We start from the raw sequence: 18,417 nt of genomic DNA, 5'->3' as shown, positions 1-18,417 counted from the left end.
TCTGTGTTTACATTTAATGCTTTATTATACACATAAATTTATGCGCTCTTTGAGAATAATGGCCAACCGTCCATCCATTCATGGCCAGAACCAAATCCGAAAATACCGTTGCTCGGATGTAATTTAAACTCCACCAAACGCCTGGAGACACTGGCAACGGGGTCTCTCTCGTCGAGAGACTCGCCCTTTTGCTGGCCTGTCGTCGCTATTGTCACAACATGGCTGACGTGGATGCATGAGCTTTGCTCACAGCTCAACAATCTGCCTCCAAATCAGGGCTCTTTTTCGTCTACTCCAAAACAAAGAGAGCCTCCTAACAAATACCGACGCTACTGGCCACCTGGCTCGTATTGAGTGAGTCCTGAAGAGAGGTCGCTGTATCTGTTGAGCCAGTCGTCAATCATTTCACTCTTTCAGACTGCTAGATCACATTGACTGCCTCAGTTGATGCCTTTTGAGGGAAACTCGGCAGATCTGACTTGGCCAGCACTCGATACCTTGATCCAAGGCAGAGTGGTCAGGTATGCCCACGATCCTTCCCACTTCTCCAAGCTCTTTGCGTGCTCGGCAGACATGACATTCGGGATTACTGCATGTTATCAGTAGGCATGCCTTGGAAACGCAAAAAAACTGCAGCAAACTGCAAACCTACCAAATCCATTCTGGTACTCCTTCTCCAATGCGGCAATCTTGAGCTTGAGTAAATCTTCTCGGGCGCTGGCAGGCCTGCCTGGACGACGAGCCTTTTTGAGGCCATCATATTCCTCATCATATTGACGAATGAATCTACTCATATTCAGTCAGAAATTAGATGTGGCATCAAGAGAAGAATGAATTTCAGCCCACCTCTTGATAGAAGATTGTACCGTCTCGATATCGAAAGGCTGATTATCCTTCTCAGCGAGACTTTCCCGAAAGAAATTCACTCGATCAACTAGGCCGGACAAAAAAGGAAGAAAATTCGGTTAGTGTTTCTGGTCAGATGGAATTTCCCTTGAAAAATGTTATTCGTACCAATAGGTTGCTCCTTCTTGCTTCTTGCAGCAGCAAGCTTCTCTAGTCTCTGGTCACGCACCCCGGCCTTGTGTAGTCGCAGCGAGTCCCTAGACTTTGCATGCAAGGCATTGACTTCGCCATTTCTCTTCTTGGCGATGTGCTTGCGCGTCTTTTGTAATGAGCTGGGCATATTGGATGAACGAGTTGCTGCGGCAGGTCCGTCGAGATGGGATGGTGTCTCGGTAATGGAGGCCCCGAAAAAAAAAAGAGTTGGGTCGATATTTTCGGTGACATACAACCACTAATCCGATCTTGTGGCAGCGGACGCCCCCACCGACCATCCACCACTCAGAACAGCCGGTTGTGAGCTGTGATGGGTGTCCGCAGGCATATTTTCCAACACCAGATTCTTCGAGGCATGTCCGAGGAATTTCTCTTTGACGAATCATGTAGAATGAGGTCTTCTCATTAAAGTCACGGGTAAGAGCCTCTCCACTCGGAGACAAAGGAAGCAGCAGATACGCTCACCACGAGGGCTCGAAGAATGCTCCGAGACGAATGTTCAAGATGGGCGGCGCGGGAACTAACCGCTTTAAGCCACGGGAGCCGCCATAATTTTCTGTGTTCAATTTACCACCAGACATTACTTACTCTACACCGCAGAGTACGGGGTCTTGGAGGGACGATGCTCTTGACCGGGAGCCCCAGCATCGCGAACTCGCGCGGGGGGCCACGCTCGCCCCGGTGAGCCCGTCCATCCACGCGTTCACGCAAACACCGGAGCCCTTTAGCCAGGAGATACGCCGTATATGGCATGCGTTCAGCCTTACGTTGATTCTTCATCTTGAATGGACTCGGTTTCGGTGTGCTGCTGGCATAGTCTCAGCCCGGTGCAGCGAGTGTTATGGCGGTATGTGTATGTACTCCGTACTCCATACTCCGCAAAGCAACTTTGAAATAAATAAATAAATAAATAAATAAATGGATGAATTCACTTGGGCCAGGCGCAGCGACGGTAGTGCAGCAACCGCGACTGGAACAATCGCTGCGGAGCACCTTGACGACCCTGGCCACCCTGGCCACCCCTGGTCGTGTCTGCATCAGCTCAACTTTGCCAAACAACTTCCATTGCATCTTCATTGCACTTGACTTCCACCTCCCAACGTTGCTGCTCCACCTCGCCGCCTTTCCTGCTTCGAAACTACATCATTCCGACGTGTTTCTGGATGCCTCACCTCCACCATCGCGTCGTCTAACCCGTCTTTCAACCCGTCATCCTGTTCTTAGCTCCCTCTCGGCTCCTTCTCAGCCCCATATCGCATCTAACAACATCTCACGCGTTGGCCTGCTGCAGCACCTCCTTGATCTCGGCCTGCTACGACATCGACTTCTCCAATCCCTCTCCTGACATCTCACGCGCTTTTCGACACCTCGACTTGCCGACCTGAGTAATACTGCTACGGCATATCCTGTTGATGCCAACCCCTGGCCTTCACTATGGGCGTGTCAGGTCTGTACCTGTCCTGTAAACACGAACACGACTCGTTTCCTCAAAGCTGACCTGAACACAGGGCTTCTGCCCCTGCTCAAGTCCATACAACGGCCTACGGAGCTCAGGAAGTGCAGAGGTGATACTCTTGCTGTCGACGCGTATGGATGGCTTCACCGAGCTGCCTACTCATGTGCTGTAGAACTCGGCCAAGGCAAGCCCACCAAACGGTTTGTAGTCATCATAGAACTCACAACTTCCCTCATGACTAACCACGACCTCCAGCTATGTAAATGCGGCCATGCACCGCGTCCGAATGCTTCAGCATTTTGGAATCACCCCGTACATGGTGTTTGATGGCGACTATCTTCCGAGCAAGGCTGCCACGGAGAATTCGCGCGCCAAGAGGCGAGAGGAAAAAAAGAAGCTGGCAAACGACCTCTTGAAAGCTGGAAAGACGTCGCAAGCTGCTCAGGAGTTCCAAAACTGCATCGACGTCACACCAGAAATGGCATCGACTCTAATTCAACAGCTGAAGCAAATGGGCATCCCATACGTGGTCGCCCCGTATGAGGCGGACGCCCAGCTTGTCTACCTGGAACGCCAAGGCCTTGTCAATGGTATTATTTCAGACGATTCAGACCTGCTCGTCTTTGGTGCCAAACGTCTTTTGACGAAACTGGATCAGTATGGCAACTGCATTGAGATCAACCGACGCGATTTCTGTGCTTGCCGCGAGGTATCTCTCACCGGCTGGACTGACGCCGACTTCAGACGAATGGCCATCATGAGCGGTTGTGATTACCTCGACGGTCTGCCAGGCGTCGGCCTAAAGACTGCCTATCGCATGCTACGAAAGTCAAAGTCGCCCGAAAGAGTTGTCCGCTTGCTGCAGTTCAATGGAAAGCGCATATCAGAAAACTATCTGACCCAGTTATATCAAGCAGAACTAACATTTCTGCATCAATGGGTGTTTTGTCCTAAGAAGAGGGAGCTTGTTCATCTGACAGAATTGGACGGTACTCGCACAGCCGAGGAAATGCCATTTATTGGTGCCTATGTTGAGCCCGAACTTGCAAGGGCCATTGCAAAGGGTGACGTCGACCCCATCACAAAGGCACCCATCGTCATCGCGACAACACCTTCTAAGAGGAGACACTCCCAAACGGCGACCCAAGCCCAGCCGCCGAGAAAGCCAATAACATCATACTTCAAAGGACATAGTCGCATACCCATGGGCGAGATGGATCCCAATTGCTTCTCTGTCGACCCTCAACGAGTTGCGCAAATTACCGAAGGAGGGATGGTCCCACGGGTGTTTCCCTTGCCTCGACCATATGTTGATAACCAAAGCGAAATTACCGGACGCGCCACATCAAATCCGAGGCGAACGAGCTCGGCTCCAACTCGAACTTCTCCTAGGATTCAACGACGGCGGACAGAGCCCATTTTCAACATGCTTGCCCGGGTCGCCAGCAGCCCAGCCACGGCAACAACTAGTGACCTTTGTCTCGCTTCTCCTTTGGGAGCACCAGTGTCGGAGCCTCAGGTCAGACCAGTCAAGAAGGCACGTCTATGTGACGAGCAGGACGAGGAGGACGGCTCGCCTAAGAAGAGCAAGTTCTTTCCTCTTCCTAAAGCCAAGAGGAGTCCAGTTAGGGCGAAGAGCGATGCATATCTTTTTTCGGATGACTCCATTGAAGAAACCCTCAGGGATCTGCCTGATTTTGAGGGATGGAAACCATCTAACAAACAGGTAAAGCCAATTGCTATCTTTAATGACGATTCCCAGGTTTCCTGCCCCGATGAAAGCCAAGTCTCTCTGGATGACAGCCAAAACGCTAGTCAGGACACGGAGGTCACCGTTCCGTCAGAGACCCAGGATGACTTGGAGGGCCCTGCAAACAATATGATGCCTCCGCCCAAGTCCACCAAGTCAAAGGCACAACCGCTCAAGACTCCATCTCGGGCGCCGAATTTCAGTCGTTTCTCATTTTCATCCAGACCTTCGTCTACATCATCATCGTCCATGTCATATCAATCGTCAGTTTTCAGCATGGCATCTACTCCATCGACCGCTCCGTCGACTACTAGGTCTCGGCTTACTCCTTTGCAGAGGCTTGGCGCCCAAGCTACCAACTTGGTGGTGTCCCCTGAGCCAGTCAAACCCAAGGCCAACCTGGTCAAGGACAGTGTTAAGGGTTTGCCTGTCAACCCGTCATTTGTCCCCTTGCCCAAGGTGGATGTCATAGAGGTTGAAGCCTTGAACAAATCATGTGGAAGCGAGGATCAAATCGTCCCCGATAGCGACGGGGAGAACGAAGATGAGGTTGAACCGCGCCCAAGGATTTTGCATCTGTCTCGATTTGCATTCTCCTGATACCAGTATCGACAGACAGTTCTTTTTCAACTCTGGCGGGTAAATGCTTTTTTTTTCTGTTCATATGTATATATTCAGCGTGTATGAGCATTTTCAGGCGTTGTTGTTTTGTGTTTGTGTTGACAAGGGAAGGAACGGAGGTAACTTGTCGGAAGTACATGTTGGCGTTTTGGCATTGCCAGTGCGACATTGGTTGTCTTGAGTGTGATAAGGAAGGCGTATGGACTGAGTACAAATACCTGGCATGAGAGGAGTTATAACAGAATTGTGGACTAGTCATAATGAGTCGGTAGAGGCGAGGAGATTCAGGTTTATGTCATTGCCAGAATTGTTTACATGTGACGGATATTGTGCTCCTTTGTTCCCCTTGTATCGACCAGCGATGATTGCAATAAGTCCTCTAGGCATATGCGAGCCATTGATGGCTAGCTGGCAAAGTCCGAATTTAGGTCCCCGTCACGACGAACCCGATTCGAATCTGGTTTCCACATGCCCTGTCAGCAATTCAAAATCATCAGAATCAAAGTAGTAAAGGTACGTGTATGTATCTACCACGTGCGCCCAACACGCCTATAGATGCTTAAAATCCTCTTCGTCCATCCTTTCAGACACGCCCCGTTTGCGTATGAATGTCCTGACATGTCTTTGGGGGGGGGGGGGGGGGGGGGGGACGAAAATGACCCCAACACTAGAGGGTAAAAAAAAATACAAAAATCCCAACAACGCCTGTTCCATGCCAAGACTAGCATAGGTCAAAAAACAAATCAATAAATAAAATAAAATAACATAAAACCCGAGGCCCTTAAAGTGCTGTAGTGTAAAGCAGTGTAGTGTAGCTTATGTATGCCACTCCCCCTCGCTTGCATGCAGCGTTCTTCCTAGTCATGATGTCGTTAGTAAGAAACAAAGCAATCTATGATTATATTTCGTAGTTTACGCGGTCGCGGTCGCGGTCGCGCGAGGGCCCAGTGCATCGTTCCCTGCCAAATTTGTTTCCTGGTCTCCTTAGCGGCGAGCAGATGCGACTGAGGGAGCGGTGAGGTCCGCGTTGAAGGTCCATTTTGCTACATGACGTTTGTTGTGTGAGTTTATATTTGATAGGTGTATTTGCGAAAATGCGAGGAGGGCTTACATTTTGCGAGGTTCTCGGCAGTGTCCTCGAGTAAAATGACGCGACGCTTGTTGCAGTATGATGTCTTGTCCATAATGTCGACCTTGAGCTTTGAATCAGATAGCTCCGCGATTGGCTTCTCAAACATCTCGGACAAGTTCTCCACAGCCATTTCCAAGTCCTTCTGGTTGTCCTCAAAGATTTCCGTCAGATTGTTTCTGGCCAGGTAGAATGCAAAGGCATACGTCCACTTGAGCGTCTGTCGGCAGGTCTGGAGAGCTTGCGAAGCAGAGTTAAGGTACTGTACTTCAATCCACGACATGCCCGACGTAGTTTGCAGCTGTACCATTTTCTTCTCCGTCTTTTGCGCAATGTCCTTGTCCAGCCTTGCAGACTGTTCATGGTTGGCATAACGGTTGTAGTAGTGCAAGTAGCGTTCCAACGATGTCCTTGACTTGGCCTGCGCATCTCGCGCTTCAGAGCCGCTTTTCTCTTCGTATCGGTTGCAATTGTACCAGCTGGTGCCATGCTCTGACCACAGGCCCATGCACATCCAGCAGAACTCATATTTGCATTTCCTACATGTCATGTGGTTGCATCCGCCGTTCTTTTCAATCGTTGAACTGCATTTGGGACACTCCTTTGTGTTTGCCGAAATCCAATTTGCGGTTTCCGAGTCATCGGCACATTTTTTCAACCACTTCTTGACAAGCTCGCAAGGTGCGGGTTGGTGATCGGGGTTTGGACAGCCAAAGCAGAATCTGTACCCGCACAGGCACTCCACGGAGGGGACGATCTTGTCCAAATCCTTCTTCTTGATGCCACACTCGACAACATTCGGACAGTCGGGAGCTGGGCACCACTTGAAAATGTCCTTATCCTCGACGTAGGTCCGGTTTAGTAACTCACGATACCGACCGGTCAACTCAGGCGTGACGAGCAAGTCCAGCGATCGAGAGTCGAGAATGCGACCACAGCCGTCGGCGGGACACTGAATTCGAGCAGCCTCACCTTCACCCTTGATCTTCTGGGTCAGGTATTGTCGGTAACAATCAACGCAGTACCTATGTCCACACTTCATTGCAAAAGTCTGTAGACCATCTTCGTCTTCACAGCAAATGTCACACATGAAGTCAGGAACCGCCTCCAGCTTTGGCAAGGCAGCTGTATTGCTACTTAAGCCCGCAGCTTCGAGGACCTTCTCGGGTCGGTCCATGTAATCTTCAAGTAAACGCTCTTTATTCCATCGGAAATATCGCAGCATAATGGCAGCATCTTCTTTGCGCATGTCCAAAATCATATTCACCTCATTAATCATATCATCTTGTTGATGTTGAATGTCAGAAGGTTGGTGGACTTTGAACGAAACGACATGAGCCGGCTGTTTCGTCTTGCTGATGTCCTTGGAGTTTATTCCAAAGTCGGGATCGGGTTCGTCGAAATCATCTTCAAAATCTGGAGAGCGGAAACTTTTGTCAGACTTTTTGCTCATTGCATGCTAGATAAATGCCAAAAAAGAAAGAAAGAAAAAAACGATGCGGAAGACCAGTACTGGTGGTTAAACGACAAGGGAGGCGGATGATAAACGTACCATCGGCAGCAGACATCTCATCTCCGCTGTATTCTTGCATGCCCTCGGCGTCAGTAGACATGCCTGACACGTATTCCTCTTCCGAATCCATGCCGGCGCTGGTGGTGGTGACTGGTGATGGCGGGGCTTCTGGAGGGGAGGCTGCTGAGGCGGCGAGTCTCTTTTGAGTAGGTGCGTCTCTGTCTCGGTCTTGAGAAGGAGTCGTCGCCTCAGCAGCCTTTCGCTTCCTCGTTGTGGGAGGAATCGTGGCGGTTCGATATGTAAACGAGGAGGCAAAGGCTCGTCGAAAACGAGAGTTGTTGACGAGCAGAGACGCAGCACGACGGTTCTATGCAGCAACGCAGGGCCTATCGCCGGAATGGATGAGCGACGGCAAGGGTCAATGCTAAGGACGATGTGGCGTGCAGACGGAGTTGCGGATTTGGGTCTCCAGCAACAGTATAAGTCCCGCCGGAGACAAATAGAGGATTGAATATTGGCGTAGGCTGCCTGCTGCGTGCGTCGGTGAAGTCGGATAGAAGGGTACCAGAACAGCGGGGAAGAAGGAGATGGTAGAGTTTGATGGAGATCTGATTAACAGAGGCCTAACCCATGACGGCGGCGAGTTGAGACTTCCTAAGACTTTCGGGACATGGATGCCTGTCGTAGGCGCTAGTGGGTGGTCACTAATCACTGGTCAGTGGTGCATGTGGTCAGAGGTCACACAATGGCGGGTGAATCTCGGGGCCAGCTGACTCACGTACTTGGTAAGCTGCAGATTCCAACCCGGGCTAATTGTCTATGCATGCACGAACCACCCACATGCACATATTGAATTACCCTGAACACAACAACCCCTGAGGGTTGAAGAGCAGTCACAGAGGTCGACCGAAAGCACTGCTCACATTAATGCCAATTAAACGAATAAATCTACCGTTCAAAACAAATTTAAATAAATAAAAAGGAATAAAAGAAAGAGAAGAAGAAGAAGAAGAAGAAGAAGAAGAAGAAGAAGAAGAAGAAGAAGAAGAAGAAGGGAAGAAGAAGAAGAAGAAGGGAAGAAAAAAACAAATGCAAAGAAGCAAGGCAAAAACAACGCAATGCAAGTCACTCTTGGTTTTGTTTGCACTAAGCAGTAAGTCTATGACCCACAAACAGCCAAGACTACCTACGAACGTCGTGTTATCGTGTTATACCAGCCTGTTTCAGTAAAACCCCAGTCAAACGCGACTGCCGACCGCAACAAACAATAAACAATTCTATCCAACGTGTCCAGAGATCAAATCCCTCCGTCTGCCTCTCTACAAACACACCAAGTCTAGTCAAGAACCTTTTCTGCCATAGAAACTGCAAGAAAGTCAGCACCGCGTACCACAGCACCACAGCACCCTCATAGCCTCGAGTCAGATAATACATACCGTCAGCACCAGTGCCGTCAGGTTCAATGAATGTCTTGGAGACCTTGCCATTCTCAATCTTCAAGGCGTACCGCTTGCTACGCACGCCTCCAAAGATAGCGGAGCCATCAAACCCAATGTCCAGCGCCGTTGTGAATCCCGCCGATGGATCGGCAATGAAGCGAATCTACAACCAGTCAGCTACCCAAAAACGGTGTTGCGGTGCAAAGTCGTCGGCTGTAAACTTACGCCAGTCTCCCCGGCAGGATCAAGCTGCTCGGCCCAAGCCTTCATACTGGTGTCCAGCCCAATTAGCTTAGTTTTCCCAAGAGAATGAAAGACGTATATTAAAAAAAAAAAAAAACTACAGAATTCTTACACAAACGGGTCGTTGACAGAAACAACAAACACCTGACCTGCCTCCTTCAACCTCGGGTGGTTGATATACGAAGGAATATGTAAGCTCGAACAGGTACCAGTAAAGGCCCCAGGAACGCCAACAATGTACCCGTTAGACGACTTGAACTCTTCAGACAGGTTGACCTTGTTGCCGGGGGAGTTCTCAAAGAGACCATCAAAGTCGGGCAGTTCATCGCCGACCTTGACAAAGGCGCGGGGCGTGGTGTGGAAGCTGCGGATGGCGGGCGAGGGGCGGGCGAGGGCCACGCGGCGGACAGAGGCTCGGAAAGCCATGATGTCTTTGTTTTCTGATGACCGGGGTATTTCAGGCGGAATAGCAGAGTTCAATTGATGCGCTGTACGAGGCTGGTCCTGACGGTGCTGGAGCTGCTGATGGATGAGGTCCAGAGCTAGGAGCTGGAGCTTGGCTCTGAAGTCGGACAAAAAGGCATCGATTTGATGGAGCTCGAGCTCAATTCGCCCCACACGCAGCAAGCACCTACACAGCACCTGCGTGCACTGCGCCAGTACCCCGCCAGCCACGGTTCTGTCGTCCGTCATGACAAACCGAATTCTATCTGCAGATATGACCTCGTTGCAAAGTACTTAGGTAAGCAGTAGTTGGACTTGAACCCCGATCCTAGAATCGACTAGACTAATATGACATATAAATAGATACCTGGACACTTGGTCAATCTCCCCGCTGTTCCGTCCAGTCAAAAGCAGGCAACTCTGCCTGTACGTCACAAAGGACGCTCCTCAACGACTGACAAAGCCCAAGCTCTCCGTTCAAGCCTCGGCGGCCCTAGAGCTCACTTGGATGCAAAGTTTCAAGTCGCAAGGGAACCCGCTCATTAGGTTCACCCCCTTCACAAGTTCACATCCTAGTCTGTTGCGATCCACGCGCCAGTCTTTTTTGACTCCAGTGTCTCTGTTGTGATAATCACCACCCTAGGACGTGGTGTTGTCCGGCCCGGCCGAACGCGCCCGCGCACCAATTGCCCTGATTGGCTGGGACAAGGTTAACCCGATCCGATGCATCGGGCCACACACGTGATGACCCGCAAAAGCGGTCACCGCGGCAACAACACCATGTATAAAGGCCACGATGCCTCGCACACGTAGCTAGCTAGCTTCTCTCTTAGATATACTCGAATTGAATTGACTTTGTTACACCCATCTGTAGATATCTACACTTTCCCTTATGAAACCTACAGTCTCAGATACGTGGAAACTAGGAAAACAGCCAAAAAGAAAGGAAAAGAAGTGAAGTAAAAGATGTGGCTCTAAAACCCTGTCACTTGGACTCTGCACAAATTCAGGATCTTTTATCCGTGATACCGGGTCGCCTGCGTTCCACCGGCGTCACCGACAGTCCGGTTAGGCCTTGTGATTTCGGGAAGCGTATCGAGGCTGGCGAGATCCAAAGAGATGATCAATGCGATGAGGAGTCCGGTTGCATGATGTGGTCGTCGTTGGTGGTATGAGATGCGATATTGCTTAACGGCTTACTCGCTGCCGCTGGGTAAGTCATGACTTTAACATCTTCAGCGGCCATCTAATACACCTGAGCGTCAGTTTTTTTCTTTTTTTTCTTCAGCGTCAGCCAAACGGATAGGATTTCGTTTGACATACTCAACATTGATGGCTAGTCGAGATATGCCTTCTACGTTGTGTCGGAAGACGTACGTAGTAACGCGCACAGTCTTTGGAGTAGATGTGACATTATGTACTTTCTTCAGTGCCCAAGCAAGAGTTTTGCTGTTCTTACTGTTATCGTTTTCTAACCTACGACCTTAGGTGCTTTCGCAGTTCCATACTTCTGACTACTAGAACAACAATAGCCTTTGAGCATATTCAACAAACCCTAAGGGATAGACGTATCAGTATTGTAACACATATAGCACTCAAAAGTTACCTGTTGGACTTGGCCAAGATCATGCTACTTCCGGTTGCCGGTTGCTAGTTTCTCATGGCTTGGCACCTGGCACTGAGATTTGATTCGATCAAAAAGGCACGACAGACAGTCAAATCTCAAATTGCCCGTCATACGGAGTATATAGTCTGCACGACGACAACATGGAGCACGTTGAATGACCATCGCCGTGGGCCTGAATAAAGCTCAACGACGATCCGGAAATTGCATGGATGTAGGACGGAGTACCAGTATTCCGTAGCCTTGACATCATCTTGACGTCTACCAATTGATTGTGCTCTTTTGCGTATTGTATGCCAAAAATACTTGGCATTGATTCCTGATTCGAAGTTTACAGCATGCGTTTGTGGCACAGCATGAGATTATTCTTGTTCTTGCATGCCGTGGACAAAACTTGTCGTCAGCATGAATCCTGCACGACTGCCCAATGTTATGCGGAACTTTATCCATCGGCCTTTGAACACAGTTGAAAGGGATATGAATGACCTCAACACGACTAAAGCAGGCAGCGTCATGCTCCTGCATCAAGATGGGACCTCTTCTCCTAGATTATTTGCAGGCGCAATATGTACGTGCCGGCGAGGGCTCAGCAAACCACCTCTGTGAGCAGGAGATTGCGGGGTTGATGCATTTGATGCATTAAACGCCTCACCGAGTATCATTTATTACATGTACTAATATGTAAATATCAGACCAGCTTATTTTTAGTTGTCGCGACATTACAATGTGCCGAGATCAGAACAGGGGTACGAGGAATTCCAGTTGGAAAAGTGAGACAGCCACCTACGTACAAATTGTTGTGAGATCTCCGTTATCATGGATGACGTGGAGACCGCTCTGGTGTTTTGCGGTTTATCGCCCCGGCATGAACGGAGCGGTACCGTCGTATGTGTGTCAATTACAATTGCGCACTTATCTGTCCGCACCGCATATAGAGCAATCAAGGGCCAGGGCAGCACTGGCCTGAATCGACTGGCGGCCCTACAGTGGCAATAATCATGAAGTCTGTCGTACAATATGGGCCAGAGAGTCTGTATCAGGCAAGATAGAAGTAACGCTCGGCCCTGTTGCAACAGTCTCGACACAGTCTCGACAGAGTGTTTCCTGCATGTCATGCATACTCGGTGGACGATGTGGCTGCGTGTTGACAAGAAGAATATCCACTTGGGAACATGCCCCCAGGTTATTAATGCTTGAATTGACTAGACGGCCCACCATCAACGAGCATCCAGAAGGAGGCACAAAGAATCAAACTATACAGGATATGTGTCTGTTACACAATGTATCAATGATACACTGTCATACTGCATGTATGTATGTGTGTGTGACAAAACTGCGGGAAGCCATAACTGTTGATTGTCTTGGTTCAACTTGGACGCAAAGTTGGTATGTATTAACATTTCCACGCATTTGCTGCTCCTTACTCCGTGCAGCCTCTGCACCAGACTCCCACGTAATTGCGTGAACTTGGCAGTCGAGACGGTCTGTTGGGTTTGGTACACGTGACATCCGCAACTCCTCATGCCCTTTCATTAGAGGGATTTTGCCGATTGGTGCAGGCTGAATCGGTTCTGACACGAACTGAACAGACATGACTTGGAAGTCTATTGTTGAGGTTGAGTGCAGTAGTCTGTGAAAGCTCGATAAACACGTAAGGAAACACCTAACCGGCTCTAATCCTTGTGGCAAGCCGCGATGGCGTCCACTTTGAGAGATACTTGGGCGCGGAAAACGGGTGAGTCCACAACACCATGCGCCTCCTGCGGTCGTCTGCTGAGGCAAAGGGTTTCGACGGGTGAAATCCTGCTGCGCTCGTTACTGTACGATAAATTGGTGGATCTGGAAAATGGAGGGCTGCGGCCGTGTCTAGCTGGTTGCATGGGCACCCCCCCTTTCCCGGGTTTCTGGGGTGGTCGGACGTCGGAAGAGCGCTTGAGCGGCCAGGGGACCGATGTGAATTCCAAAGCCGTGCCTCGTGCCTGAGCCGCTCCTGGTCCAGAACAGGAGAGTTAGAGAGGTCACATTCTCGACAGCCGAGACAAATGATAGTCAATGCACAAGTCAGTCAATATAATGAACGCCAATGATTGGCTGCGTGATGATGCCGGGAGATAATGAATGATCAGGACGAAAATTGAATACCCTTTTGATCAGTATGGACTATTAAACGCAGGAGGCGAGGCAGGAGCGACTGGGCCATCCTTGGCTCTGGGCACCTTGTGTGAGACCCCCTTTGGTAATAGCACTCCGTGCAGCTACCGTAGTAGGTACCTGGCAAGGTGGCTAGGGACTCCGTAATTTGACACTTGACACCCAACACCAAGATGCGACAGGCTGAGGCTGTGGCTGTGGTTTGGTTTGAAAAGCAGGCAACGTACGGAGTAATCAAACGCCCTCTGGCACGACGAAAAATCCCCGAAAGGAAGATGGGATGGACGTCATAAAAGCGGTGGCTTTCGAATCAGTGCGTCGGATCACCCCTCGGGTTTAAGGGTGAGAAACTCGCCGTGGGGCCAAGCGTCACACCCCTCGGTCTACAATCGAGTAAGTACTCGCGCGAGTGCAAACCTGAGAACACTGAGCAGAACTGAGGATGCGGAGGACGGCGGGGAGGTTCTCGGGATCCCGGCCCGGACTATTGACGCGAAGCATCTTGACTGTTAATTAAAGAATTAGAAAAAAAGGAAAGCACATTACTAGTGAGTCCAGACACGGGGGACGCCCTGGCTACTACTACTGTAGCTACCTAGCACCTAGGTCTCCGAGACTCGGTGCCTTTTCAGAAGGCCTGGCCGTGGTGTGGTAAAAACTGCATTGTAATGTTTCTGGAAGAGTGTTGGTGTTTTGCAATTGCCAAGTTGGAATACGGAGGCTCAGCTACTCCGTACCCATCACATCCCAGAGATCAGACGTCAGGACCCACGGACGGTCCTTCCCACCCTCTCTTTGCACTCAACACGTGAGCATTTGGCTGTGCCCCTGTCCCACTTGTCCGTCCTGTCCCTGGCTGGTCCTGACTTGCCCCGACTTGGCCAATTCCAGTGGCCACCGGCCCTTGCTCACTCATATCTGGCGTCCTCGTAAGTCGACGAGTTGAGTGCATGCTTGGTCAAGCATGTTTGGCATGGCAAGTCAAGTCTGGGCCCCCTCTGTTCTCGTCCCCCCTCGTCCAAGGTGAAGGTGCCTAATCCTAGTTCCAGTCTCCGCCATCTCTTCAACACGCCCCTCGTCCGGTGCACTGGGGACTGTCCTTTTCTCTTCTCAAACACATCACCACCGCCTCTGCTTTGCGCGGAAAGCCTCGCCGCAAGTGCATCGTGTTCGACGCTGCGCTATTCCAACGGTCCCTTCGACGGGTAGCAAACCCGCGGCTCTCAAATAGGGGCGCCGATTATCTGATAGCCACGCCTTGACCTCTCTAGCCGATCGCCTCGCCGACAGCAACAGCATCCAAGTATCCCGAGTCTCAGAATTGATATCCCGCGCCTCGAACTCTGATCACCCAACCAGCCGCATGCTTTGTGGACACGGCTTGTTGACCGCATCCTCGCGACTGAGAAAACCTGCAAAGACGACTGCATTGCATTCTTGCTACATTACTTGCAGTCGCCCAGGCCCTGCTTCGCCCACAGCCGGCAGATACTTGCAGCTCAATACCGATTAGCCCCCAATAATTGGTTCGTCTCTTGGGTTGTGCAACGTACCACAATTATCCGTCATCCGTCATCCGCACCCGTCGTCGCCTGCCTTTGCGTCTTGTGCATCTTGCAGCTCCTCTGCTTCCTCCCCAAGCCGATACTACCTGCGACGTTCACTTTATTATACCTTGATTGAACGAGGCTACGATTTGGCGTCCTAGTAGCGCTTCCACCTGCCAGACCCGTACCTGTCCCATACAATAAATGACCTCTTATCAAAGCCGACTGTTTTTAGCGTACTCGACTCTGCTGTGTTCCACATAGTCTCATTCGGGTCACTTTGCGAACGCCTAGAGCGCACGACTTAAAACATACCCAGGGGCCTGGTCTGGTACCCGCGCGCTCCCGCCTAACGCGACATTTCTGAGGAGAAGAGAGGCTCATCCCGTTGTTCTTGGATCTTGTCAGCGAGCTGCAACTGCCCCGCTCCGCTCATCATGCCCACCATGCTTCAAACTCCATCGCGAGCCTCAACTGCTTCGTCGTCGTCGTTTCAACCCTTGTCGCGCCAAAACACCATGTCGTCCTACGATGGATCGCGCTCGGCGCGCCAGTCCAAGCGGTACTCCATGTCAGCGCTGTACCTGTCCATGTCAGCAAACGAGGGTGAAATGCAAATCGAAGATGATTTAGCCAAAGGTAGATTTGTGTTGCCGCCACTATGAGGCCTCATGCTGACTTTCTGTCTTGCAGCCCAGAAAGTACTGCGAGATTTGAAAACAAAGATCTCCTCTCAGTCTAAAAAGAATTTTGTTCTTGAAAAGGATGTACGGTATCTGGATTCAAGAATCGCTCTTCTCATCCAGAACCGAATGGCTCTTGAAGAGGTGAGGGCTTCCTATCGCCGGATACCTTCCGTTCCTTGTTGTCTAGTTCGAATGTACTGATTTGGCCTTCTCCAGCAAAATGAAGTCGCTAGCCACCTCGAGGATGCTACCGAGGTTCAGGAAGGTGTTTTCCCAAATGATGACAAGACGCAGAAATATGGCAATCTCTTGTTTCTCTTGCAATCTGAGCCCAGGCATATCGCGCATCTTTGCCGACTGGTTTCAATGGCCGAAATAGACTCCCTGCTACAGACAGTCATGTTCACGATTTACGGAAACCAGTACGAAAGTCGCGAAGAGCATTTGCTGCTAACCATGTTTCAGGTCAGTATTTTTGAATCTTGGCCCTCAAATGTAGTCAAGGAGCTGGCTAGGCTAACCTTTATTATCAGTCTGTTCTGACCTACCAATTCGATAACACTCCGGATTATTCCTCGTTGCTTCGAGCCAACACGCCCGTGTCCCGTATGATGACAACATATACACGTCGTGGTCCTGGTCAGAGTTTTCTCAAGACTGTGTTAGCCGACAGGATCAACAGCCTCATTGAATTGAAAGATCTGGATCTGGAGATTAACCCCTTGAAGGTTTACGAGCGCATGCTGGAACAGATTGAAGAGGATACTGGCACCCTGCCTGCAAATCTGCCAAAGGGCATCACTGGTGAACAGGCTGCCGAAAATTCCAAAGTCCAGGCCATCATCGAGCCCCGACTCACTATGCTAACAGAAATTGCCAATGGATTTTTGAGTACCATTATCGAGGGCCTGGAAGAGGCTCCTTACGGTATTCGGTGGATTTGCAAGCAAATCAGAAGCTTGACAAAGCGCAAATATCCTGATGCAAACGACCAGGTCATCTGCACTTTGATTGGCGGTTTCTTCTTCCTTAGGTTCATCAACCCAGCCATTGTCACCCCCAAATCGTACATGCTTATTGACGGAACTCCCGCTGAACGGCCCAGACGAACCCTGACATTAATTGCAAAGATGCTTCAAAATCTTGCGAACAAGCCTTCGTACGCCAAGGAACCCTACATGGCAAAACTCCAACCATTCATCCAGCAGAATAAGGACAGAATTAACAAGTTCATGTTGGATCTTTGCGAAGTCAGTGACTTTTACGAGAGTTTGGAAATGGACAACTACGTTGCGCTGTCAAAGAAGGATCTTGAGTTGGATATTACATTGAATGAAATTTACGCCATGCACGGACTTATCGACAAGCACTATCAAGAGCTCTGCAAGGATGAAAATTCGCACTTGGCTGTCATCATGTCGGAACTCGGCCCATCTCCAGCTCAAGTACCGCGCAAGGAGAACAGAGTGATCAATTTGCCACTATTCAGCAGATGGGAAACTGCAATCGACGATCTAACCGCAGCGCTCGACATCACACAGGAGGAAGTGTTCTTTATGGAGGCCAAGTCCATCTTTGTGCAGATCCTGCGGACCATTCCACAAAGCAGCGCCGTGTTGCGACGGCCATTGCGTTTGGAGCGGGTGGCTGATGCTGCAGCAACAAGCCGTAATGATGCTGTCATGGTTCGCAAAGGCATTAGAGCCATGGAGCTCCTTTCGCAGCTACAGGAACTGGGCGTTATCGACAAGAGCGACCAATTCGACCTATTGCGAGACGAAGTCGAGCAGGAATTGCAGCATCTCGGTTCACTCAAGGAAGGCGTCATTGCTGAGTCGGCGAAGCTAGAAGAGGTATACAAGACGATTCGTGACCACAACACATATTTGGTGGGGCAACTGGAGACATATAAGAGCTATTTGCACAATGTGCGTTCTCAGAGCGAGGGCACAAAGCGGAAGCAACAGAAGCAGCAGGTGTTGGGGCCCTACAAGTTCACGCATCAGCAGCTTGAGAGGGAGGGAGTAATTCAGAAGAGTAATGTTCCGGATAACAGACGGGCCAACATCTACTTCAACTTCACCAGCCCTTTGCCAGGTACATTTGTTATTTCGCTCCACTATAAAGGTAAGGCATAGGTGATATCAAACTCCGAGGAAGATCCAATGTGCTAACATCGCCTTGCGTAGGTCGCAACCGGGGTCTTTTGGAGCTCGACCTCAAGCTGGACGATTTGCTTGAGATGCAAAAGGATAACCAGGATGAGCTCGATCTGGAGTACGTGCAGTTCAACGTACCCAAGGTGCTTGCCCTGCTCAACAAGCGATTTGCTCGAAAGAAGGGGTGGTAAGGTTACGCCGAGCCTCGTATATTTCACCAATGTACAACGACTATATCGAAAAGGGCTGTTTGGCGTTTGGGAAAGCACTGATACCATGGAAGTTTCGTTTCTTTTCCTTCATTAATACATTCGTGCAGCCAGTTGGGAGGAGACCCCCTTTTTTAGTGTCTTTTGCTCCCCTTAGTTCTCTTTTCTGTTTTGCTTGTTGTTCGACGGCCGATATCAGTATTGCTGTTTCTTTTTTTTTCGTATTGCAGCGAGATATATAGCGCTCCATTTGCACACTCAAATACTGGGTAATAACTTGAACTTGGGGAGGATATTCGATATTCTGCTTCGGCTGGTCCGAGGACACTCTGGTTGTTGTTTTTCGTTGGAACTGTTTGACCGACGGCTCTGGTGGCTTATTTGATA

At 50.1% G+C, this 18,417-nt stretch overlaps 5 protein-coding genes across 5 annotated transcripts; 2 read left to right on the top strand and 3 right to left on the bottom strand.

Annotated features, from left to right (window-relative positions):
- Positions 1–440: 440 nt before the first annotated feature.
- Positions 441–1,186, bottom strand: TMA16 (translation machinery-associated protein 16; the record flags this gene model as incomplete). Its single annotated transcript, XM_007815605.2, has 4 exons — positions 441–589; positions 653–786; positions 847–934; positions 1,015–1,186. 4 exons carry the CDS (start codon positions 1,184–1,186, stop codon positions 441–443), a joined length of 543 nt encoding a protein of 180 aa, XP_007813796.2.
- Positions 1,187–2,084: 898 nt separating this feature from the next.
- EXO1 (Rad2 nuclease) lies at positions 2,085–5,183 on the top strand. Its single transcript, XM_007815606.2, has 3 exons — positions 2,085–2,506; positions 2,568–2,715; positions 2,771–5,183. The coding sequence occupies exons 1-3, from the start codon at positions 2,494–2,496 to the stop codon at positions 4,863–4,865; spliced, it is 2,256 nt and encodes a 751-aa protein (XP_007813797.2). The 5' UTR covers positions 2,085–2,493; the 3' UTR covers positions 4,866–5,183.
- A 32-nt stretch (positions 5,184–5,215) lies between these two features.
- Positions 5,216–8,187, bottom strand: J3458_018860 (uncharacterized protein). The gene is made up of 3 exons (XM_007815607.2): positions 7,568–8,187; positions 5,998–7,431; positions 5,216–5,929 (listed from the first exon to the last, which is right to left on the bottom strand). Exons 1-3 carry the CDS (start codon positions 7,656–7,658, stop codon positions 5,871–5,873), a joined length of 1,584 nt encoding a protein of 527 aa, XP_007813798.2. The 5' UTR covers positions 7,659–8,187; the 3' UTR covers positions 5,216–5,870.
- A 380-nt stretch (positions 8,188–8,567) lies between these two features.
- J3458_018859 (uncharacterized protein) lies at positions 8,568–9,858 on the bottom strand. The gene is made up of 4 exons (XM_007815609.2): positions 9,323–9,858; positions 9,193–9,238; positions 8,965–9,130; positions 8,568–8,893 (listed from the first exon to the last, which is right to left on the bottom strand). Exons 1-4 carry the CDS (start codon positions 9,634–9,636, stop codon positions 8,865–8,867), a joined length of 555 nt encoding a protein of 184 aa, XP_007813800.2. The 5' UTR covers positions 9,637–9,858; the 3' UTR covers positions 8,568–8,864.
- A 4,472-nt stretch (positions 9,859–14,330) lies between these two features.
- Positions 14,331–17,800, top strand: gap1_2 (RasGAP protein; the record flags this gene model as incomplete). The annotated part of the gene is made up of 4 exons (XM_066121286.1): positions 14,331–15,615; positions 15,702–15,803; positions 15,879–16,127; positions 16,196–17,800. The coding sequence occupies exons 2-4, from the start codon at positions 15,789–15,791 to the stop codon at positions 17,798–17,800; spliced, it is 1,869 nt and encodes a 622-aa protein (XP_065973641.1). The 5' UTR covers positions 14,331–15,615; positions 15,702–15,788.
- Positions 17,801–18,417: the final 617 nt, after the last annotated feature.

The sequence above is a fragment of the Metarhizium acridum genome (assembly GCF_019434415.1).
Source record: "Metarhizium acridum strain ARSEF 324 chromosome Unknown scaffold_555, whole genome shotgun sequence".
Lineage (NCBI taxonomy): Eukaryota > Fungi > Ascomycota > Sordariomycetes > Hypocreales > Clavicipitaceae > Metarhizium > Metarhizium acridum.
Note: the sequence above shows the minus strand (reverse complement) of the source record. Positions and strands in the feature narration are given on the sequence as shown.